The sequence below is a fragment of the Meriones unguiculatus genome, chromosome 17 (assembly GCF_030254825.1).
Source record: "Meriones unguiculatus strain TT.TT164.6M chromosome 17, Bangor_MerUng_6.1, whole genome shotgun sequence".
Lineage (NCBI taxonomy): Eukaryota > Metazoa > Chordata > Mammalia > Rodentia > Muridae > Meriones > Meriones unguiculatus.
In genome coordinates, this window is record NC_083364.1 from 40,262,132 (window position 1) to 40,288,746 (window position 26,615).

Below are 26,615 nucleotides of genomic sequence, written 5' to 3' on the forward strand. Positions count from 1 at the left end.
AGGACCAACATGGATCATAAACATACTATATATCCTAAGCAATTATAAAAATGAAACTTTCAAGTCCAAAATGCAAATGTGATTTATGTGAACTTTGTTTCGGGCTGTCTACCTACAATCCAAATCCAGTTCTAAAAGGATCAAGTAAAGCCTGTGCTTCTCTGAGAAGGCTTCAGCTCACTTAGAACAGAAACAACAGCAGTACGGTTTGGGGTGCTCTTGCTGTGTCTACACCTGCCCACGTGTACCCCCCAACAAGCACAAAACCACCCATCTGCTAGCTAATATACAGTTTCACAGTTTTTTAATTGCTCTAGAGTATGGGCTTCAGTTTTCCTTTCTCCTGTCTTCACTCACCTTTTCTTCTTGATAGATCTGAGTGCATATTGATAACTTTTATAGAACCAGAAGAAATATAAGTAGTTCTTCAAAAATAAATTTAGAAGGAACAGAATGAAATATTCCTAATTTCCCTTTTCTATCCTTTACCAAATTCATAAAAAATAACTTAAAAAATTTTAGAGATGAGACAGAAGTTGGATTATCATTTGTATGCTTTGCAAATTGAAAGACAGAGTTATAGTTAAACTGTTTTCTAGCATAGAGGCAGAGCATCTGCAACTCAAATTTTAGCGCTCGTTCCAATGATTATGCTTTTTCTTAATTCCTACATGTTTTTCCTATCGCAACATTTCTAGCTAATCTGTGTCTCCAAAAATTCACTCACGATTTACCACCATTCAACACTGATATTAACATATACCTGTTAGAAAGAGAATATTGTTACTGTCCACATCTACAAGACCAGAGTTAGTATGTCATAATATTAAATAAAACCCAAATAATGAATTCATTAAAAAACAATTTTGAAGAACAATAACAGATTTTTGTTTGAAAATTTAAAGGATGGTATAGAGTTACTATAGCCAAATCTTTCTAGTATTCCCCAGCACTCTTCTCATTTATTACCAAAAAGTAAAAGCAAAAGTCCAAGATTTTATTTTCTTCTGTAAAAATTAAACTTTTTTACTCTTATATTTGACTCCCCATTCTCATTCCTGTTTGATAAATAAGAAAACAATTCTTCCTTAAAAATTTACAAGCATTATAAACTTTATTTATTATTTTGTTTATTATTTGTTTATTTGTGTGGTACTGGGAACACATCCTGGACCTCATGAAGACTGGGTAAGTACTCAGCCACTGAATCATAGCTCCAGACCCCTTGTACTTTATGCCTTGAGTCAGGGTCTTGGTAAACGGTCCAGACAGCCCTTGAGCTCCCTCTGTAACCCAGGCAGGTCTTGAAGTTGCAATCCTCCTGCCTCAGCCTCCCCAGAAGCTGGGATTACAGGCCTGTGCCACCAGACCCGGCTTTGAGTCTAAATTTTAGAATTTAATAACATGGGTTTTTAAAAACTTGGTTATTAGTCCTTTGACACTAGAGGAAATTAAGGTTGTAATTAAGATAATTACAGATTATCTCCATTTGAATAGCCTGCCTACAGTGGAATAATTTTATTTTTAGAGATAAGGAAGAAGGTGGAGTAAGGAATAAAATTGGAGTTATGGCTACAGCTGAAAAGGATCTCAGTTTTTCATAGTCATGTAGTTTTTCTTTTATAATCTTTTAAATGTAACTTCCATTTCTTTGTCTTCAAAGCATCTGTTACCATGATAAACCAAATTTTAAACTTTACTCACAGAAATTGATATGTTTATCCTACCTTCAGTTGTAACTGGTAAAGAAATCTCCATGCAAGCAGCTGACTGTGCCTTTCTAAATGGTGGTCGTCCAGGACCCCAGCGATTTACTTTTGAAACATCAGCACTGGAAAGACGTTTTCCAGAACTGCAACTCTGAGAAGTTGGACTTGTGCAGTGTCCATTTACATGGTCTGTACCAAGAGGAAGAAGGCAGAATAAATATCATAGTTAAGTCTTCAGATGAGGAAATCCAAAGGCAGGTTAAAAAGTGGAGGAACAGGAATTCCTCTTCTTCCAATCCATTTGGATATGGCTAATTCTTTGTTATTTTAATATCTAGTTATAATTTCAGATTATAAAAAAATCAAGATACTTATTATGTATAGGACACACTTTCATAATTTGTCTAATTAACATTTTTGAACTGTGCTATATATCCTCACTATATATTTAACATGTCATTGAATGGCAGTATGAAATAAGTTTTAAAATTTTACTTTTTGTTACATTATTTGAATAGATATAGTTTACGTAAGTTTTGGAAGAAATTTCTTTACTTGGAGTTTAAGATGTAGAACGACAGCATCATATAGTGTGTACCTGAAGCTGGTACTTAAGAATATAAGTTTCGAGTCAAGCTCCCTAGGAGTAATTTCAATTCTGACACTAATGAAGCCTTCACACATCATCTTCTTCTGTAAATCTAGAATATTATTACATACTTCATGCAGTTTGTGTCAATGTCCTATACAGAGGGCTACAGTAGAAACTACAGACAATTTTGTTATTATCACTCTTTTTTCAGAGTATTTTATTTGTAAAATGGTCATCTAATGTTTGTGTATCACTTTAAAAACTTGGGGATAGGAGTAGACCTTAAAGGTAGGAAACTTATTTAGCATGGGTTCTATCTATAAAACATTTTTTCTCATTTTGCTTGAAGTTACTAGATTGTATTTGAAATATCACTCATAAAGAATGCACCATGAAGAATGCATTATAGACAAGTCTGCTTTGGTCATTCTTGAGACAGACGTACATGGATATTCCTACTGGAAATTTTGATGGTATAGAACTGACATATTGACTGTGAAAATGACATATCCATTATAGCCTCTTTGTATTGCATAGTTTAAAAGCCTAAAATTATGTATTTCCTGGATTCCTTTGCAGCTACTCAAGACCAAGAATTATTTCTCAACATTTCAATGCATTAATGAAATTTTCCCATTAATTTCTAAAATGAGAGTTAATATTATTATTTAAATGGTAGAAAATCTATATATCATTTTATTTAATTTTCGAATAATCCTGTAAGATAATTTATTATTATTGTGACATTAGAAATAAAGAACAGAAAAAAAAATTTTCTCATCAGGCAAGAGCCTAAATTGATTTTTCTCAGTTGATATATATGTTTAAACACCAGATTACAGAGTTAGCTAAAATATTTTGGAAAGAATAATATTTTTGAAAATATATTTAGTAGTGTTTGAGAAGTTTGTAAAGTACATTGAAATTTAGTCATTTTGGAATCAAGCATCTTTCGTTTTGAATAGAATTTCAGAAATCCCAGCTGAAAAGACAAAAGTTTGGTGGGTTGGTCTGGTGCTATATATTCTGATGCTAATTATTGGCCCAAATGAGTAGACACTCATATACCCCAAAATGATATTTGTAATGTTGCCTAAAACTTTTCCCTGTTTGACCAATAAAAAGCCGACCTACCTGGACAGGCAAATGGATAGGCGTGGCTAAGGTTCAAGGGCTTTGAGGACAAGAGGATCTTGGGAAAGAGTTGGTACAAGAAGAGGAGGAAGGAAGGAGGAAGCTATGATGGGTGAGCATGGAAAGAACCACGTGGGCCAGGAGAAAGGGCTTCGAGAATGGCATGGAAAGGAATGTTCCAGATGAACAACGTAAGTAAGTATTTGGGAATATGGATGGGAAGTAGCCCGGACAGAGATGATTAAAGCGGGTGGAATAGGCTGGAGGCTGGGAGATAATGGAAGGTAGTATAGAGGGTTAATATCTTCCGAGCCCAAAGTGATATAAGGTAATTATAAAATCTATCAGGTGTCTCTGTCCTCTATTGATTATAATAATGGGCTAGATAATCCCGGCGTGGTAATTATGAGGCTAAAAATAAGCATTATTAGACCTTACCATTAAATTAACAGCAACACAGAAGTTATTTATGAGGAAGCAGACATGGAAAGAGGAAGTCAAGAGTTCTACTTCTCCTTCTCCACCATAAAAAAAGAACCAATTAGGGCAACAGCTGCCACTAACAACTTAGTGAGATTTAGAAAACGGCAACTACTTTAGGAGTAGAATTTGCAACAGCGCCCCCATTTTCAACACAACGGTCAGAAAAACCTGCCCTCTCCAAGGACATGGTGCCCATCCATCCATCCGTCCATCCGTCCATCCATCCATCCATCCATCCATCCGTCCGTCCGTCCATCCATCCATCCATCTGGTATATAGATAACATGATAGATGTTAAAGAGAGATAAGAATTTTCTCAAGAGGAAAAAAATTAGTCATAGCTCAGACGGTCAATCTGGAAATTTATGATAGTAAAACAGTGCTAAATCAAAAGAAAAACAAATCTTGCTATTGACAAAGTCACTCACTGCCATATTATTTACTGTATAGGCTAATCTAGAACCAGTTTATATTTAGTTTTGCTTGACTTCTTTCTCTTATCATGATTCAGTTCTAAGAAATATTCCATTGCCTGAGTATGCCTGGGTATTTAATTATTTATCCTTTGGTGAATAGTCTGAATGCTCCCAGTTATCTATTTACCATTTTTTGAGTATACTTCATTTTCCTAACATCTGAATTTTGGGTATTCTGTGTGTGTCTTGGCACTTTTTGAAACAGGGTATCAAGATATAGCTCTGGCTGCTCTCAAGCTTGTGATATTTTTGCTTTCCCTTTCCAAGTGTTGAGAATGCTATGGATATGTGCCACCATGCATGGCATTGAACTTTTGTATATCCAAGAAGGCATTAATTTAATCTTCATTTTTGAATAATATTTCTAATGCTTACGGAATTTTAGGATGATTGTTTCCCTTTCAGTAGTTTAAACATACTTTTTCTACTAGAAAAAGTAATTTTTGTGGGAAAACATGCTCTATTCCTGCTTTTGCTACTTGACATGTTAAAATGTTATTTCCCGCCTCATTTAATTGGTTGTTAAAAAATTTAATTACAATGCACTTCATGGAATTTTTTTCTATTTCTCATGCTTAGGGTTAATTATGTGTTTTGGAACTGTATATTTTTATTGTTTATCGAATTAGAAAATTGTTCAGCATTATTTATTCAAACATCATCCCTCCCCCTTCTTTTCTCTCTTTTTAGAATTCTTATAGCATATACATTAGGTAGCACAGAGTTTCATCTCAAACAGTAAGTTTTTGAGACCATTAATTGTCTTATGCAACATCAATTCTTTTTATTGAGCCCATTAGTGCAGTTTTCATCTCAAAGACAGTATTTTTATTTAAATGATTTTATTTAAATCAAAAGCGTGATTTAGGTATTTTTCTAATTTATGTTTCTTTTTTACATCCTGAGACCTTTATCTACATCTGCAGTATATTTGAATAGAAGTTTACTAACTCTAGCCTATCTGTAATTTCTATGTCAATTTCTATTAATTTTTTTCTCATCATCTTCATAGGTCCTACTTCAGTAGGTTGTATGCTTTATTATATGTTATTCTTTAAAGAATTTTCAGTATTCCCAGGAGTGTATAGCTGGGTCTTGAGGTAAAGCTGTTCCCAATTTTCTGAGAAAGCACCAGATTGACCCAGTGATATCACTCCTGGGCATACACCCAAATGATGCTCCACCATACAGCTATGTTCATAGCAGCTCTATTCATACTAGCCAGAAACTGGAAACAACCCAGAGGTGCCTCAACTGAAGAATGGATAAAGAAACTGTGGCACATCTACACAATGGGATACATTCAGCTATTAAAAACAAGGACATCATAAAATTTGCAGGTAAATGGATGGATCTGGGAAAGATCATTTTGAGTGAGGTAACCCAGACCCAGAAAGACACACATGGTATACACTCACTTAGAAGCAGGTATTAGCCATAGAGTACAGGATAACCATACTACAATCCACAGTCCTACAGAAGGTAAGTAACAAGGAGCACCCTAGGGAGGATGCTTAATTCTTATTTAGAAGGGTAAAAAGAATAGACACAGGCATGGTTGAAGAGAGGGAACCGGAGTCTTTCATAGATGTTCTCCAAAAAACTCCACCCAGCAGATGATTGAAGCAGATGCTGAGACTCACGGCCACACTTTGGGCAGCATGCAGGGTGTCTTTTGGAAGAGTTGGAGGTATAGAAGACCTAGAGATGACAGGAGATCCACAAGAAGACCAACAAAACCAACAAATCTGGGCTCAAGGGGGCCTGAGGAGACTGATGCACCAACCAAGGACCATGCTTGGAGAGGACCCAGGCCCCCTGCTCAGATATAGATAATAGGCAGCTTAGTCTCCATGTGGGCCACCTAGTAAGGGGACCAGGGACAGTCTCTGACATGAACTCCATTGCCTGCTCTTTGGTCACTTCCTCCAGGCAAGGTGGCTTTGCCAATCCACAGAGGAAGAAGATATAGGCTGTCCCGAAGACACTTGATAGTCTAGGGTCAGTTGGTAAGGGAGAAGGTCTCTCCCTTTCTAAGGACTAGGGGATGGGATAGGGTGGAACCATGAGGAGATGAGGGATGTAGATACGATTAGTACGTAAAATGAATAAATTAATAAAAATAGATCATATATATAAAATCATAAAATGATTTTTTAGTATTCTTTAAAGTTAGTATTCTTAAAGTTAGGACACACTAACTTTTTAAATGGAGATTTTTATGTTTATTTGAAAAGAATTATATATCTCCATTAACTTGTTTAAAATGTTAAGAACAATATATGGGTAAATGAAGTTAATGAGAAGGATGGAAGGGATAGCTTTTGTATGATACAGCAACTATAAAGCACTGTGGTGCTAGCTAAAAGAGAACTTGGATTAGTTGTAAAGGTATATAGCAAATTCTAAGGGAACTAGAGGAAAAAAAAACATAGTGTGATTAAACCATCAAGGTAAAAGAGAATGAAAGAGAAAATGACTGCTTCTTACATTGCCCTGTCTCTCAACTCTAAGTTGTACAGCCTAGAAAAAGAGACTTTAGGGCAGGAGACAAAATTAAGCCCAGGCCTTAGATATGAGGCCCATTCCCTGGCTTGCAATGAAGAAACCTAATACTGGGCAAAGTGCTAACCATACCACTAGTCAAGACTTGGAGACTGAGCAACTAACAATGTATTATTAAAGGTTGCTATCTTCCTTTGCCACCCTTCCCCCAACTTTCAACACACCCCTGCAGACAAAAGCTAGCACAGGGCTTTGCCTAGAGCCCAGCGCCATGCTTGTCATTGTGAAATTCAGTATCTGGTAAGAATAAAAGACCTGTAGGCAGGCAAGAACTCACCAACCAAGCTTCTAGAACAACCATGAAAAAAAAATGAAGTGAAGAATGTTGGGACAGACTTGGATTTTACTCCATCATTTCCAGCCTTAGATGAGCCCAGGACACACCCACTCTTTTCCTGAGACTGCAGGCCCACGCAGTCATGAGACTCAGGTGCAATCCAGTTTAGCATCAGCCTTAGTAGTCTTTGGGGTTGTGCTCACCATCCCTAAACTTGGAGAACTCAGCTGGTGCCAGGTGAGTTAGCTCAGGAAGCTAAGCAAGGAGGACCCTGGGTAAGATGCTCAATCTTCAGAAAGGCAAACAGGATAGACTTTGGAAAAAGGTGAAAACAAGGAACAAGGAACAAGGCAGTAGCCTACCACAGAGGACCTCTGAAAGACTCTACCTAGTAGGGTATCACAACAGATTCTGAGACTCATACCCAAACTTTGGGCAGAGTGCAGGTAATCTTATGAAAGGAGGAGGATATAGAATGACCTGGAAGGGTCTGGAGCTCCATGAGAACAACAGAATCAAAATATCTGAACCTAGGGGTCTTTTCTGAGACTGATACTCCAATCAAGGACCATTCATGGAGATACCCTAGAACCTCTTGCACAGAGGTAGCCATGGCAGCTCAGTCTCCAAGTGGGTTCCTTAGTAAAGGGAACAGGGGCTGTTTCTGACATGAACTCAGTGGTTGGCTCTTTGATTACCTTCCACCTGGAGGGGGGAGCAGCCTTACCAGGCCACAGAGGAAGACTATGAAAGACAGTCCCAATTAGACTTGATAGGCTAGGGTCAGATGGAAGGGGAGGAGGTCCTCCCCTATCAGTGGGCTGGGGGAAGGGGCATGGGAGGAGATAAGGGATGGAGAGAGGGCAGGATTAGAGGGGATGAGGGTGGGGCTATAGCTATAACTCTAATAAACAAAAATTATATTTAAAAGAATGTAGCTCTACAACTGCCTTGCTATTAGACACATACCTATGCTCCGTTAAGAGAGACCCATACTTCCCCCTACATAACTGCCAGGTAGGGCATGGTCTTGGTGAACCTCTGAGACTTTACAGGTCCTTATGACCATGATACTCTGTCATGACTCATTTAGAATCAGGATAGATAGCTAAGGGATTTTTTTTTTTCATATCACCACTAACCTCCTGCAGCAGTGTATGGTAGAAGACTCCAGTCATTGGAGGGTAGAACAAGGTAATAGGGTTAGGACTGCCATGAAGTTGGTGTTATATTGATAAAACAGAATTCTCAGCAGATTATAACAGTTTTGATCTCTAATACTGTCTGCAAATTAGAATCTTTGAAACACCTCCCAGGCTTGGGGAAAATATGCAGTCATTGTATGTCATATTTCTCTTCCAGCTATCAAAGAGATGATGATTATTTGCAGTGGTCTTCGGCCACAAGTGCACCTCAACAAAAGGTAGTATGTTGGTTAGTTTTCTGTTAACTTACACAATCCAGGATTATCTAGAAGAGGGAACTTCCTCTGAGAAAATACCGTGGGCATGGTGTTCCTCAGAAATCTGGGGTTGATCCATCCACAGCCAGGCAGAAACCTGTAGTGCCTGACCTCAGGCAGCAGTTATGCACAAGTCATTTGGGAATATCCTGACCCTATGGGTCACTGGTTGAGATAGATTACTCTTCCTAGGTACTTCCTATTGCACTTGGAACAATATACTAAAGCCAAACCTTGGCTTGGATTGGCCTGTTGAACTGAGATATTGACAAACACCAAGACATCTAAGCCTAGGTGCCCTCCTGTCCTGAAATAAGGCAAATGACTATAGATATAGAGAAAATTAAGCAGCCTGCTTAGAATGCCCTGACATACAGAAACAAAACCAGCATAGGAAGTCTGGAGTCACTAAACCTTCAGTGCCTAGACAGAAAGTATCAAGAATTTTTGGAAATGTATGATCTCAGTGAATAAGGTCCTAGAAACAGACCAAACCAGAATAGGAGGACTTAGAGAACTGAGGATGGCTGCTTAAAAGTGATGCAGTAAATTTAAAGAAAACATAAAGATGTGTTTTTATGGCCTCTGTACTTAACACAAAATTTACATGTGACACAGATTACTATCCTAAAATTAAGTAATCAACAACACAGTTTGGCCTAATGAAGAGAAGATTACAGATGGAGCAAACATCTAAGATGACTAAAATTTATGATACTGACTATATAATTGCCCTTGTATTCATAGTTAGTTGCATTTCATGAACTTACTTATATTTAAATGATTAAAATGTGACCATTGTTACCATCTCTGTTACCAAAATATTGCTTAATTAATGTTTAATCCCAGCTAATTATACTACAGAATATTTTAGATACTAATTAAATCAAGAAACACTAATACTTAAAGTACAAGATATCATAAATGTTGTTATTAGACATTGATGTCTGTATCTGGATAAGAAGAATAAATGTTTGGGTATTCTAACTAGAATAAATGGAGTTAAAGCTTAGTTGAAGGAATAGACTTTTGTTTTATCCAAACTATAATGAATAATGAGAATATGTATAGAATCATAAACATAATAAAAACTTGAGTCTTTCAAATATTTTGAAAGCAGACAGCCATAACATATCTTATTTGTAACTTCATTAAAGCTAAGATTAGTAGGAGTTTCTCTTTTGATGGCCTTTTCCAGCTTTCCCTCTCTCCGGAAGACTGCGGTGCCCACTATTCACCATATGCATCAGATCCTAGAAACGCGGCTCCTAGCTATGAGGGAGCTTATAATATTTAATGAATAATATGTAGCCCCCCATGCATGAAATGCTATGCTGGCCAAAAGGAGGAACTATAAATGATAACTTCTGATAAGAAGCTGGATCTGGATGTGATGAGAATTCCTGAGTGGAATCTGTATCTGCGGAGACTAATGGGTTGATTAGAATTTCAGTACTGTGGAGAGATTGGAATATTGCAGGTCTAGAGGCTAGTTACCATATTTAGCCTAAGTTCTGGCCCTCCTTGCCCCTGTTTGAACTAACATCTTGTGACAATAGACAAAAGCCTCTTAAAACCTATTGACTTAGAAGGAAATTAAATTAGCTTCTACCAAGACAAAAGCTAAGAATGCCATCAGATAGCATATTGCATGTTTAGAAAAGCTTCCCTCATCTCAACGTCCCAGCCTCTCTGGTGTACGTACTCACCAGTGTATTTTAAACCTGCCTTGACTTACAATTTTCTCTGTTCTGTAAAACTATAAAAACTCCATGAAACTGCTTCTACATTTAAACATGGAATTTAGGGTAACCTAAATTTTTGTTCCCAGGCCATGGTCACTCAAAATGACTCTAGAATAAACTCTTACTCCTTTAAAGAGAAAGAAAGAGGAAGAAGAGAGCGAATGAATGAATGAATGGAAATGTGTTTCAGATGCGGAGGCCTACAGCCAAACAGTAGGCAGAGCCCTGGCAGTCTTGTGGAAAAGGGACCCAGAAGGGCCAAGGACACCACAAGAAGACCAACAGAGTAAAGTAGCCTGGGCCCATAGGGGCTTCACAGAGATTGACCCAAAAAACGAAGAGCAGGCATGGGATGGACCTAGCCCCCCCACACATATGTGGCAGATATGCAGCTTGGTCATCATGTGGGCACCCAAACAATTGGGGCAGGGATGTCTCTGAACTTCTTGCCTGCCTTTGGATCCCTTTCTTTCTCTTACATGGGCTGCTTTGTTTAACATGAGTTGAAGAGGAATACACTTAGTCCTGCTGCAACTACACCCTTCACAAAGCCACAAATAACATAAAGTTTCTTGATACAACTCTAACCTAGCAAGTGAAAGACCTGTTTGAAAAAAACTTCAAGTCTCTGAAGAAAGAAATTGAAGAAGATATCAGAAGATGGAAAGATCTCTCATGCTCATGGATTGGTAGGATTAACATAGTGAAAATGGCCATTCTGCCGAAAGCAATCTACAGATTCAATGTAATTCTAATCAAAATACCAATACAAAAATACCACAATTTCTGTACCCATTCCACCGTTGATGGACATCTGGGTTGTTTCCAGGTTCTGGCTATTACAAATATAGAGCTGCTATAAACATGGTTGAGCAAGTATCCCTTTTGTGTACTTGAACGAACTTTGGGTATATACCTAGCAGTGGTATAGCTGGGTCTTGAGGAAGCACTATTCCTAATTGTCTTAGAAAGTGCCAGATAAGCTTTCCAGAGTGGTTGTACCAGTTTACATTCCCACCAGCAGTGGAGGACGGTTCCCCTTTCTCCACAACCTCTCCAGCATGTGTTATCGCTTGAGGTTTTCATCTTGGCCATTCTGATGGGTGTAAGGTGATACCTCAGGGTCGTTTTGATTTGCATTTCCCTGATGGCTAATGAGGATGAGCATTTCTTTAAGTGTTTTTCTGCCATTCGATATTCCTCTGTCGAGAATTCTCTGTTTAGCTCTGTTCCCTATTTTTTAATTGGATTACTTGGATTGCTGCTTTTCAGCTTCTTTAGTTCTTTGTATATACTGGATATTAGTCCTCTGTCAGATAAAGAGTTAGTGAATATTCTTTCCCAATCTGTAGGCAGTCGTTTTGTTTTGATGACGGTATCCTTTGCTTTACAGAAACTTTTCAGTTTCATGAGGTCCCATTTATTGATTGTTGCTCTTAGAGCCTGTGCTGTTGGTGTTCTCTTCAGGAAGTTGTCTCCTGTGCCAATGAGTTCTAGGCTGTTCCCCACTTTTTTTTCCAATTGATTTAGGGTATCTGGTTTTATGTTGAGGTCCTTGATCCACTTTGACTTTAGTTTTGTGCAGGGTGATAAATATGGATCTATTTTCATTTTTCTGCATGTAGATATCCAGTTGGTCAGCACCATTTGTTGAAGATGGAATACTACTCAGTAATCAAAAAGGAGGAAATCATGAAATTTGCAGGCAAATGGTGGGATCTAGAAAAGATCATTCTGAGTGAAATATCCCAGAAGGAGAAAGACAAACATGGGATATACTCACTTACATAGACCTCTAAGATATGATAAACATAATGAAATCTATACACCTAAAAAAGATAATCAATTGAGCGGACATGGGGTAAGATGATCAATCCTCGTTTAGAAAGACAGATGGGATGTGCATTGAACGTATGACAGGAGTCTACTGAGCGCATCTGAAAGACTCTAACTAGCAGTGTTTTCAAAGCAAAGACTCATGACCAAACCTTTGGCAGAGTATAGGGAATCATAAGAAAGAAGGGGAGTTAGTCTGATGGGGAAAGGATAGGAGCTCCACAAGGACCAAATATATCTGGGCACAGGGTCTTTTCTGAGACTGACATTCAACCAAGGACCATGTATGGATATAACCTAGAACCTCCACTCAGATGTAGCCTGTGGTAGCTCAGTAACCAATTGGTTTCCCAAAGTGAGGGGAACAAGGACTATTTCTAACAGGAACTCAATGACTGGCTCTTTGGTCTCCCCACCCCCAAAGGGAGGAGCAGTCCTGTTAGGCCACAGAGGAGGGCTTTGCAGCCAGTCCTGAAGATACCTGATAAAACAGGATCAGATGAATGGGGAGGAGGTCCCCCCTATCAGTGGACTTGGAAAGGGGCACGGTGGAGATGAGGGAGGGAGGGAGGGACTGGGAGGGAATGAGGGATTGGGACACGGCTGGGATACAGAGTTAATAAAATGTAACTGATAAAAAAAATAAAATAAAATAAAAAAATACCAATACAATTCTTTACAGACCTTGAAAGAAAAATTCTCAACTTCAGATGGAGAAACAAAAAACTCAGAATTTCTAAAACGATCCTGTACAACAACAGATCATTTGGAGGTATCTCCATCCCTGATCTCAAGCTGTACTACTGAGCAGTAGTAATAAAAACTGCATGGTACTGGCAATAGAAACAGAATGGTGTATCAATGGAATCCAACAGAAGACTCAGAAATAAACCCACACACCTGCAGATACTTGATTTTTGACAAAGAAGCCAAAACCATTCAATGGAAAAAAGATAGCATCTTCAACAATTGGTGCTGGTCTAACTGGATGTCCACATGTAGAAAAATGAAAATAGATCCATATTTATCACCCTGCACAAAACTGAAGTCCCAGTGGGTCAAAGACCTCAACATAAAACCAGACACACTAAGTCTGTTAGAAGAAAAAGTTAGGGAAGAGACTTGAACTCATTGGCACAGGAGACAACTTCCTAAACAGAACACCAACAGCATAGACTCTAAGATCAACAATCAATAAATGGGACCTCATGAAATTGAAAAGCTTCTGTAAAGCAAAGGACACTGTCATCAGAACAAAATGACAATCTAAAGATTGGGAAAGAATCTTTGCCAATCCTACATCTGACAGAGGGCTAATTCCCAGAATATGTAAAGAACTTATAAAGTTAAACACCAACAAATCAGGTAATCCAATTAAAAAGTGGGGTACAGAGCTAAACTGAGAATTCTCAATAGAGGAATATCGAATGACAAAGAAACACTTAAAGAAATGCTCAATGTCCTTAGTCATCAGGGAAATGCAAATCAAATCAAAGCTTATCAGAATAGCTAAGATCAAAAACTCAAGTGACAATACATGCTGGAGAGGATATGGAGAAAGAGGAACCCTCCTCCATTGCTGATGGGAATGTAATCTTGTACCACTTTGGAAATCAATCTGGTACTTTCTCAGAATATTAGGAATAGTGCTTCCTCAAGATCCAGCTATACCACTCCTAGGCATATATCCAAAATATGCTCAAGTATACAAGGACATTTGTTCAACCATGTTCATAGCAGCTTTATTCATAATAGCCAAAATCCAGAAACAACCCAGATGTCCCTCAACAGAGGAATGGATAGAGAAATTGTGGTACATTTACACAATGGAATACTACTCAGCAATTAAAAACTAGGAAATCATGAAATGTGCAGGCAAATGGTGGGAACTAGAAAAGAACATCCAGAATGAGGTATCCCAGAAGCAGAAAGACACACATGGTATATACTCATAAGTATATATTAGACATATAATATAGGATAAACATACTAAACTCTGTGCACCTAAAGAAGGTAAGCAAGAAGGAGGACCCTGGGTAAGATGAGCAATCCTCATTCAGAAAGGAAAATGGGATAGACATTGAAAGAGAGAGATAAACGGATCAGGACAGGAGCCTACCACAGAGGACCTCTGAAAGACTCTACCCAGCAGGGTATCACAATAGATGCTGAGACTCATACCCAAACTTTGGGCAGAGTGCAGGGAATCTTATGAAAGAAGGAGGAGATTAAAGACCTTGAGGAGATAGGAGCTCCACAAGGAGAGTAACAGAATCAAAAAGTAAGCCACTATAGGAAATGAAATCAGAATTCAATAAAGAGGTAGAAATGTGGAAAAATAAGCAAACTAAAAAAGTGGAAATGAAAAGCAATTAGTCAAATAATAAACTTAGCAGAAATCTTCCCCAATAGAACAGACCAAGTAGAAGAGAGAATATGATAATTTGAAGATAAGAAGGATTAAAATGTTCGGACCATTACAAATGTAAATTAATCAGAAAGAATGATCAGAATATATGATACCTATATATCTTAGTTAGGGTTTCTATTGTTGCAATGAAGCGTCATAACAAAAAAATTAGTTGGAGAAGTCCGTATTGGGCATACACTTCCACATTCAAATTCTTCACTGAAGGAAGCCAGGGCAGGAACCTAGAGGCATGTACTGATGTAGAGGGCTTGTAAGGGTCTTGCTTACTGGCTTGTTTCTATGGCTTTGCTCAGACTGTTTTTTGTTTTTTGTTTTTTGTTTTTTTAATAGAGCCCAGACCACCAGCCCAGGGATAGCATCGTCAACCATGGGGTGGACCCACCCCCATCAATAACTAATTAAGAAAATGCCCTACAATTGGTTCTTACGGAGGAATTTCTCAATTGAGGGTCCCTCCTTTCAGGTGACTGTAGCTTATGTGTCAAGTTGACATAAACTACCCAAGACACTATGGGACACTATTAACCAAGTCTATGAAAATAAGTATATTTTTCATAGATAAGATGGAAATAAGAATTTTAAATTAAATGAATAGACATATACTCAATAAACTCACAGCATAAAAATTCCCAAATCTGGGGGTAGGGGGAGAAGATTACTATTCTAGTATAGGAGATATTTATAATGAGACACAGAAAACAATTCATATTAGAGTTAAAATACTAAATATATAGAATAAAGTATATTGAAATATTTGAGAGATCAAATGTAAGCACCAAACACATATAAAGGTAAAACTATGAAAATAAGAGCAGATTGTTTTCAGCAGAAACTCTTATAGCCCAGAAGGCATGGAATAATGTGTTTTAAGCTGTGCAGTACAATAACTGCCCTCCCATACTTCGACCTCAAACAAAGTTATCCTTTATAAATGAAGGAAAAGTAAAGTCTTCCATAACATATACAAACTAAAGTCATTCATAACCACTAAGCAAGCAGCATGGGAGTACCCAAATGAACCCTCCACACTGAAGAGAACAATAAACAAATCTGTAGGACCACGGGACAAAATAACCACAGTAGAACAATAAACAAGCAAATGAGAATTAGGAAACAAAAACTGTAAAGAGACAAATATGAATATATGCTGACAAAATTAACAGAATTTAAATAGTTTTAAACTCCCTTTCAAATGACATACTAGCAGATTGGATTAAAAACAAGACCCTCCTCTTTGCTGTCTGCAAGAAACATAGCTCACTGCAAAGGAAACAAAACCTTAGAGTTGAAGGATGGAAAAAGAAATACCAACGTAATGAAAACAGAAGTCTAGCAAATGTAGCAATTCCAATTTGTAACAAAATGGATGCAAATAAAAATCAATTAGGGAAGATACAGAGATCACTACGTATTACAATTCTGAACACACATTCCTTGAATGTAGGCACACTCAATTTCATAAAGTAAGCACTAACGTGTATAAAGATACTGATTGTCTTAAGTACAGTAATGTTGGATGATTGTAATACCACACCTTCACCAAATGCACAGGTTATCCAAACCAAAGCAAATTAACAAAGAAACACAGATATCAATAACATTTAGTGGAACTATACTTAACAGGCACAGGCTGTAAGATCAACAATAAATGGGACCTTATGAAACTGAAAAACTTCTGTAAAGCAAAGGATACTGTCATCAGAACAAAACAACAGCCTACCGACTGGGAAAAGATCTTCACTAATCCTACATCTAACAGAAGGCTAATACCAAGAATATATAAAGAACTCAAGTTAAACCCCAACAAACCAAGTAATCCAATTAAAAAATGAGGTATTGGACGGGTCTGATGCTCTTTGGGTGGATGGCACCTAAATGAACATCAGTACAAAGTCCCAATTTATTTCTAATATCAGAGATCAGACCTCTACTCTTGCCTGATGCATCTAAAACAAAAAGGGGGAACTGTAGAGAGCTGCGGAATGCTATGCCTTAAAGATGGAGCTGGTTTCTGCCTTCCACCTTCCCGATGGTGAGTGCTCTCTGTCACAAACAACTCCACATTTGGCTAAGGCTGAGGATCTGGCTTCCTTCCATGTATGTGGACCTATCTGCATTGCCCACGTGGCACGCTGGGGTTGGCTACCCAGAGGCTATTTAAGCTTTGGGCTGGCTTTCCCCAGGGTCCGATGATTGTTCAAGGTTCCTGAATAAACTGCATTGAAAAAAAAATAATAGGAAAAAAATGGGGTACAGAGCTAAACAGAGAATTCTCAACAGAAGAATGACTAAGATCAAAAACTCAAGGGATGATGCATTCTGGAGAGGTTGTAGAGAAAGGGGAACTACCTCTGTTGTTGGTGGGAATATAATCTTGTACAACCACTTTGGAAATCAATCTGGCACTTTCTCAGAATATTAGGAATAGTGCTTCCTCAAGATCTGGCTATTCCACTCCTGGGCACACACCCAAAAGAGGCCTTATCATTCCATAAAGACATTTGCTCACCTATGTTTATAGCAGCTTTATTTGTAATTGCCAGAATCTAGAAACAACTCAGATGTCTCTCAACTGAAGAATGGATACAGAAATTGTGGTACATTTAAACAATGGAATATTACTCAGCAATTAAGAACAAAGAAATCATGAACTTTGCAGGCAAATGGTGGGAACTAGAAAAGATCATCCTTAGTGAGGTAACACAGAAGCAGAAAGACACATATGATATATACTCACTTATATGTGGATATTAGCTATATAATATAGGATAAACATACTAAAATTTATAGTTCTAAAGAAGCTGAACAACAAGGAGGACCGTAGGAAAGAGGCTGAACCTCATTCAGAAGGGCAAACAAGATAGACATTTGAAGTAGGAGAAGACAAGGAACAGGACAGGAGCCTACCATAGAGGACCTCTGAAAGACTCTACCTACCAGGGTATGAAAGGAGATACTGAGACTCATGGCCAAACTTTGGAAAGAGTGCAGGAATCCTTATGGGACAAGAAGTTAGAAAGACCTGGAGGGGACAGGAACTCTACAAGGAGACCAACAGAGCCAAAATACCTGGGCTCAGGAGGTCCTGTATAGACTGATACTACAACCAAGGACCATACATGGAGAGGAACCTAGACCCCCTGCTCAGAGGAAGCCCATAGGCTGCTCAGTGTCCAAGTGGGTACCCTAGTAAGGGGAACAGGGGTTGTCTCTGATGTGAGCTAGTGGCTGGATCTTTGTTCACCTCCCCCTGGGGGAAGTGAAGCTGTACCAGGCCACAGAGGAAGATGATGCACCCAGACCTGATGAGACCTGATAGGCTAGGGTCAGCTGGAAGGGGAAGAGGTCCTCCCCTATTAGGGGACTAGGAAAAGGGCATAAGAGAAGAAGAGGGAGGGTGGGTGAGACTAGGAGGAGATGAGGGAGGGGGTTATAGTGGGGATACAAAGTGAATAAATTGAAATAAATAAATAAATAGAAAAAATAACAGTAACTGGAAAGAATTGAAGATTACGACTGAATTTTATGAGAGGAACTGAAAAAAATACAAAACAACAATCAATGAAATAAGGAGTTTATTTTTCAAAATGATAAATAGTATTGACAAACCATTAGCTCAATTACCCAAAGGTTAGAAGATGCCAGATAATGAAACTGAAATGTAAATAAAGACATTATAACAGATTCCAACAAAACACAAAGGAGTATTATGGAATATTTGAAAATCTCATAATAAGCTAGAGAAATCTTTACACACATAGACCAACTAAAATTAAAACAGGATGATATAAACAACCAAACAGACCTGCAATAAGCAACAAGATTTAGAGGACATAATTTAATGCTCTAATTCTCTTGGGTATAACTATTTTCTGTAATAAACTGCTTTACCTGAAACATTGGTCTTGAATAGAATAAAACAGTAAAAAGAAGTAAATAAATTAAAAATTTAAACAGATGGCTGCTTTTAAAATCTAACACATTCAAACAAAATAAAATTTAAATATTTGCACAGTATATATCAATGTCATTGTAATTGGCTTTCCCACTGTAACATAAGGGACAGAGGTGCAAGCAGTAGAAATATGATGCTATGTCACAGAGCTTCAGTCAGATTTATATATTTGAAGAACTTGCACTTAGAGATTGAAATTCTAAGCTATCATGGCTCATTTGATTCTCATAGCAGGGGGAAAACCCATAAATAATCTTGCCTACCTTCTGGCTTAGGTGTGGTACCCTTGTCGATGCTGTGGAAATATCCAATGTGCTAAGTTCTGTTTTGGAATGCCTATTTTGGAGATTAAGGTAGCCACCATCATTGTAAAGATGATGGTCAAAAGCTTCAACCGTGCTATTCTCTGAACTAGATTTATTTCCAGGTGCCAAGGACTGTTTTAGGTTTACACCTGCACACTGTTGGAGGTATGAGTCATGGGCATGGTGTGATTACAGTTTACGCAGAATAGGGAACCAATGCTTGACAAAGAAATTGAGCCTCAGACTTATTTTTCAGTGTCACTAAATTCTGACATCAGGTATCTTGTATTCCTGGATAAACTGGTTGATCTTTAATCTAATTTTAAAAATGTGTCTATAAATGTCCTGCCTTTGAAGTCACAATTACTTAGATGTGAATCCAAACTGAAGAGCAAATAATAAATTGGACTAATATCCATAAGTCATTTTTATAGTTGAATAAAAATACAAATAAATTATGCCCCCTGCCAACACTAGCAATCTTGTTCTTCTGAGAGAAAGATCTCATAAGAGTACTTGAAAAATTAATTTTTAGCATCACCAAACTTGTGAAAAGTGAAATTAAAATAATTCCACTTCTTTCTCCCTTTTTCTTTTCTTTTATTAATTTCTCTGTGTATAAAGCATGGTTTTATGTGTGTGTGTTCATGTGTGTATGTGGGTATGTGTATGCCATGGTGTGTGTATAGAAGCCAGAGAGCAAACTTGAGTGTAGGCCTTTGCTTAAACTTTTATATACAAACCCTAGCAACACTACTGGATTTTACAAAAGAAACACTATTAGATTACAGATCACATATTGACTCTAACACATTGATAGGGGGTGACCTCCATATATCATCACCAACAGATAGGCCTTCTAGATAAAAACTAAATAAAGAAACTCTGAAGTTAAATAATATCATAAATCAAATTGACCTAAGAGACATTTATAGAACATTCCACTCAAACAACAAAGAACACCCTTCTCAGCAGCTTATGGAAAATTTTCCAAAATGGACCACATATTAGTATACAAAGTCTGAACCAATATAGAAAACTTGAAATAATGTCCTGCATCCTATGTTGCCATGACTTAATAAATAAAGCTGTTTCTCAAAAACAATAAAAATAGTAGAAAGTACACAAACTCATGGAAATGAAACAACTCACTACTGAGTTGTGAAAAATTGGATCCAGGCAGAAATAAAAAAGGAAGTTAAAATTTTTAGAATTGAATGAAGATGAAAACACAACATACCCAAATCTATAGGACAATAAGCATTAAGTACTTACATAAGCAAACAAAACCAAAACAACAACAACAACAAAATCTCAGAAAACCCAAACTGGAGAGATCTCATACTCAATGACACACTCGAACACATTAGAGAAATAGGAAGAAAGAACACCTAAAAGTGTAGGCAATTTTTTGGTTCTGTTGCTCTCCTTGTGGACCTCCTGTCCTCTCCAGGTCTTACTATCTCCCCCTTCTTCATAAGATTCCTTGCACTCTGCCCAAAGTTTGGCTCTGAGTCTCACATGGGTCTTTTCTGAGGCTGATACTCCAACCAGGGTCCATTCATGGAGATAACCTAGAACCCTGCTCAGATGTAGCCTATGACAGCTCAGTATCCAAGTGGGTTCCCTAGTAAGGGGAACAAGGGAATGTCTCTGACATGAACTCAGTGGCTGGCTCTTAGACCACCTCACTCTGAGGGGGGAGCAGCCTTGCCAAGCCACAGAGGAGGAGGATGCAGCCAGTCCTGATGACACCTGATAAGCTAGGGTCAGATGAAAGGAGAGGAGGACCTCACCTATTAGTGGACTTGGAGAGGGACATGGGAGGACACGAAGGAGGTTAGGGTGGGATTTGGAGGGGATGAGGGAGGGGGTTACAGTTGGGATACAAAGTGAATAACTGTAATTAATATAAAAACATTTTTAAAAAAGTGTAGGTGAGCTGGGTACAGTGGTGCATGCCTGTAATATCCCCGTACCCAGAGAGGCAGAGGCAGGCTGATCTCTGTGAGTTCAAAGGTCAGCCTGGTCTACAAAGTGAGTCCAAGATAGCCAAGGCTACATAGAGAAACCCTGCCTTGTGAGGAAAAAGTGTAGGGGAGAAGCAATAATGAGTCTTAGGACCAAAATTAATAAAATATAAATTAAAAAAGTCAATGAAGCAAAGATTGGTTGTTTGAAAAAATTTACAGCACTGGCAAACCTTTAGCCGAATTAATCAAAAGAAGGAGAAATACAATCCAAATTATATTAAATCCAAATTAAAGATGAAAAGGAAGACACTGTAACGGGTGACAAAGAAATTCAGAGAACCAAAAGGACATACTTTAAAAATCTGTATTCCACCAAATTGAAGGCCTAAAAGAAATGAATGAGATAATCAATTGAAGTTAAATCAACATGAAGTGAATAATTTAAACAGACCTGTAACCTCCATTGAGAGACAGACAGAATTGAAAAATTTCCAACTAAACAAAAGCTCAAGACCAGATAGATTTAGTGCAGAATTCTTCCAGACCTTCCAAGTGTCATGCATTTTAAAGTCTATCAATTAGCAGCAATAATCTTAGTTTCTTCTTAGAAAGAAAGAAAAGAGAAAAGATTGGGAATAATAAAAACAATCTTAAAGAGCTGCAACCACATGAGCATGCATGCATGCATGCATACACACACACACACACACATACACACACACACACACACACACCAAAAAAGAAAATATAAAACAGCTTCTTACACCTGAATGGCTTGAATCAAATTATCTATGATATTCAACCATAACCACCACCACCACCACAACAACAAAAACCAGAGCCATAACTCCACTTTCTTTTGTAGCAGACGGTTTTGGTTAAATAGTTTTACTTCTAAACAATACTAACATACAAAAGGGAGAAAAGAGTTCCAGAGAAATGCTCATTTACAAGATTACACTCACAAAGTCTGTATGTGAGCTACCACATGGTTGCAGGGAATTGAACTCAGGACCTCTGTAAGAGCAAACAGTGCTTTTAACCTCTGAGCCATCTCTCCAGCCCCCATAAAGTCTGTGTGACAAATGTTTTAAAACATTTTTGTGATGGGAAGAAAACAAACAGCATTACACATCTTGGTGTGTAATGACTTATAAAACATAATTTTGTAAAATGAATATTAATAAACAAAATATCGAATGCTGCCAACAGAACTCTATGGTAATTTTTACGAAAGCCTGTTTTGGAAAGGTATCGAATATGGCTGTCTAGGAAGCTTATGTAACTAATGGATTGGTTGGTAGAAATGTTCAGCCAAATGAATGTAAGAAAACTTAAAGTTGTTGGCTTTTGCCTACCGTACCAAGATCAGCCTTAAGATCTGTTGGCAGACTTAACTTTCTTGATCCTTTGACTGAAAAAACAGGAAAAGGAAAAAGGCAGTTGTTAATTACTTGAAATTAAAGAGGAGTGTGAAGGGAAGTATGCTTCATGGTATAGTTGTAGCATCTTCCTGAAAATTACACTTACTATGCTTTTATGGAACAGAAATATTGTTCCAATGTTAGTTTGGTTGCCATTCAGTAGCAAACATAACATTCAAGCAAAAACATGATAAAAGTGTTTCTTCTAAAGTAAATTATTAAGGGGATATTTACATAGTTTATTAGACAATGTGTGATAAGCAACTTCTTACTAGGAAAGTATCAAAATTAATTTTAGACATATTGAACAGGTAGATACTGCAATGTCTAAACTTACATCATGAATAAAAATTTTCAAAGTAAAAATGCTGACACTCCGTTTACAGCTAACTTGGTTTATAATAATCTAATTTAGTTTATTTTCAGATATTATGCAACTTCAACGCCCCAGTTACCAATATCAATGTTACTTCACCTACCATGGACAGTGTATTGATTACATCACAGATAACAGAATTTTCTTCTTTTGACTTAAAAACTATTAGTGTTGATCAGCTTTTACTTTGAAAATTTTTATGCATAATATAAGTTTATCAGGCTTGGCTGATCATCTTCACTTACTAAGCCATCTTTCTGGACCTTAAATATATTTTTTATGTTCTGAAATACTACTTTTCTTTTTCTTTTACTTCAACAATCTAAAGGTGTAAAACCCGTTCAGATTTTACACAAACATCAACGTTATGGTTTGATCCAGTTGTTATAACCTGCTGACTACAATAAACCATCTACTTTACATAAGCTCTGATAAAGTAAAGGCAGCAGGCTTTCGTCTCTGTAAGAAGACATTTGCATATTTGCCTATAAAGACTGAGAAGAAATAAAATCGGATTTTAATAATTTGGTATTACAATTACCAGCAGAAACAGAAGATGCTATTTATATTGAAACATAACAGACAAAAACCATGATGTAATAATGGTATGGCAATGCAGTATCACGTGCGAAAATACAATGCAATGTCTGGAACTTTTGGTGGCCCTCATATCCAAAGTTAATAATACACCTTCATGTCACTTAAGACTTAAGATTGCTACTCCACTGTGCTCTCAGCCTGTTTGTTTAACCTGCCTTTCAGAGGACAATGTAGAGACAGAAAGACATAGATACAACAGATAAACACACATAGGCACACAGAGGAGACCCAGACACAGGGACAGATCCAGCCTCATAAAACAGAAAGACAAGAGGACGGAAAACACAGGGAGAGTGATGTAGAGGATTCAAATCTGGGCTTTCTCTTGGCACCAAAGGGAAGTGATTTCATTTTTGTCCTTAATGTGATGGTAACATATTATTGGTTACTTTATTATTAATGCATTCAAATTGACTGCATAATGGTACTCCATAAGAGTTTTATTTTATAATTCGGACAACCTGAAGGAGTAAGGATTTTTGAATTTAATCTTTTAAATTGTTTCCATCTTGATCTTAAATAGGATCTCTCACACATCTACATCTTTTCTCTCCATATATATGTATGTACACACACACAACCAGATTGCAGTGATTCTTTTAAAAGGCCTACAGTTCCTGACAGACTTAAAAAGTCTGGGTTTAGAGTAGGAAAGTTACTACAGTTACATGCTCACATTCCCTACTATTCTCTTTTTGTTTTCTTTATTGTTTTGTTCTATTTTTGTTGTTGTTCTTCTTCCTATAGTCAGGGTTTCCTCATATAGTTTAAACTGGCTTCAAACTCACTAAGCATTGGAGTTTCTTCTCTATTACTATTACTTATTATAATGTATTCACTTGGTATCCTGGCTGTAGCCCCTCCCTCATTTCCTCCCGGTTCCACCTTCCCACTCTTCTCCCCCCATGTCCTTCCCCTAGTCCACTGATAGTCCTCCTTCCCTCCTATCTGCCCCTATCCTATTAGGTCTCATCAGGACTGGTTGGATCCTATTTCTCTGTGGCCTAGTAAGGCCACCTCACCAGTAGGAGTTGATCCATCAATCTCTGCAGGACTCCCTGGGCCCAGATTTCTTGGTTCTGTTGCTCTCCTTGTGGAGCTCCTGTCTCCTCCAGGTCTTTCTATCTCCCCCTTCTTTCATAAGATTCCCTGCACTCTGCCTAAAGTTTGCTATGAGTCTCAGCATCTGCTTCAATACCTTGCTGGGTAGAGTCTTCCAGAGGCCCTCTGTGGTAGGAACTTGTCCTGTTCCTTGTCTTCTCCCACTTCCGATGTCCATCCCATTTGCCCCTCTGAATGAGGATGAAGCACTTGAAATTTGAAAACTTTGCAATTATGAATCTTTTGTCTCCATCACCTGAGCATTAGGATTATAGAACTTCATCACATGCCTTGGTTCATATGGTGCTAGAACCAAGTCTTCACGTGTGCTTGGCACACACCCTGCTAAGTGAGCCGCGTGCCCGTCATTCTTCTTACGGCACATGGCACACTCACCACTGATATTCCAGTATTTAAATTTGGCTTTCAGAGCTGCTCTAGTGTTTGGATTCTCAGCACCTGCCCAGCTTCCCACCGACCTTTCCAGCCCTCTGTAGAAACCTAGGACCATTCTTATAAACCTCATTCTCAGTTGTGCTACTGGGGGAGACAAAAGATGACTAGATGAAGGATTGATGAAGGATCCCTGATAGCAATGCTAATAACAGCCCCGGTGACCAGGCATTTGACACTCTTCTTCAGCTTACCTGTGAATTAACTACAACTTCTGGAAAGGTTTCTCAAACAATGGGCTGAGGATGTATCTCAGATTACACTAATGAAGGCCAAGAAGATTAGGGAAACAGGCTCAAAAATAGTATGAAGATGTGTGTTTAGAATGCTTATCCATACTTAGTGCCCGAAGTGCCGGGGAGTTTTTTCCAAGTGCTTTTAGATCTGGTTATGTGAGGGCAAGAGTCAGTTACTCAGGAGGTACAAACTGAGGCGCTGACAGATGGACAAGCAGAATAGTTTGGGTTCGAGTAAAATGTAATTTATGCAATGTGACCAAGTCCTTGAAGCCCTCTAAATTTATTCTTTTTTATTACTAATTAAGCTAAAATATACATTCTACTTTCACTTCCTAATGTTAGCCAGAGACAGAAACTGGAGCAGAATCTTCTTACTACCTGGTAGACGAGCACAGAAGAGAACCGAAGAAACCCGGTTCAAAGAGCACGCAGAGAGGTGCAAGCTGATGCCTCACATCACAATAGCTCTGTCCTCCTAAGCTCTTCCCCTGCATGTGAGTAATCCTCTGATACGCTGTGATAACGGCTACAGAATTTCCTTCCCTTCAAGAACAAACTCTTACAAAAATATCTATCAGTGGTCTGAGTTTGGAACAATGAAGCACGCCTAACATTACTCATCTCTCATCCCAGATTTTAAGACAGCAGGAGAGGCTCAGGTTAGCGGAAATTTGTATTTTAAGATGTTTTACAGGTAACACTGGAGTTCAAAGGTCAGCAGATCCCAATGTTATAAAGCCTTCCAGAGTAACATCCTGCCTACAGCGACTTTTTCCAAGTCACTCCCAAGAGAAGCATTACCTCTAGAGCATTTCAGTTTTCCATGTAAGAGAAGCCATACAGTTCTTAGGTATTAGCTTTATATGTGCTAGATATATAGATACAGATGCCACTTCTCTATATATGGTAGACATATAGATATAGATCTTAAAATTGGTTATAATTATACTTTTTCAAGTTAAATTTTGGGGTCTTTCCTTGATTAAACTTGTCTATTTCATAACATTTGGTTATCCATTTTTAAAATGAGGGCATTGTGTCTTTATTATGAGTATTTAGAAGTATATAATTTTTGACCTTTTTTGGCATGGTATGGTATGGTACAGTACAGTACGGTATGGTACGGTATGGTACTTTTTAAGACACCAATGTCTTTTTAAGAGTGACATCACACAGTTGGCCCATAGTGACTTATTCTCTATAAAAACCTGCTAGGTCACATTGTTCATACTGAATATCCTCACACAGAACAGATTCACTGTGGTAGAGCTGCTTAACTGGTTTACAGAAAGTAATACAGAACACAGTATGACAGATAACTTGGCTGGGTCAGGAAATATCGTTTCAACAAGTATTATGGTTTGATCTCCCTTTCCTCCTCTCTGGAAAGAAACCTGTGGCCTTTTGCACACTAGGTAGGAGGCCATCCTCTGTGACTACTGAGCTCCAGCACCATTAATCTGTTTGATTAATTACCCA

General features: G+C 37.9%; 1 protein-coding gene across 9 annotated transcripts in view; it reads right to left on the minus strand.

Annotated features, from left to right (window-relative positions):
• The window catches only part of Stxbp5l (syntaxin binding protein 5L), a 257,234-nt gene that overhangs the window by 23,925 nt on the left and 206,694 nt on the right, over positions 1–26,615 (minus strand). For 6 of the 9 annotated variants that reach the window (XM_060370356.1, XM_060370360.1, XM_060370358.1 and 3 more), the window contains one exon: positions 1,728–1,898. The exons of the other annotated variants lie outside the window; for them this stretch is intronic. In XM_060370356.1, coding sequence (XP_060226339.1) covers positions 1,728–1,898 — 171 coding nt within the window. The remainder of the gene's footprint in view (positions 1–1,727; positions 1,899–26,615) is intronic. 9 annotated transcript variants of the gene reach the window in all.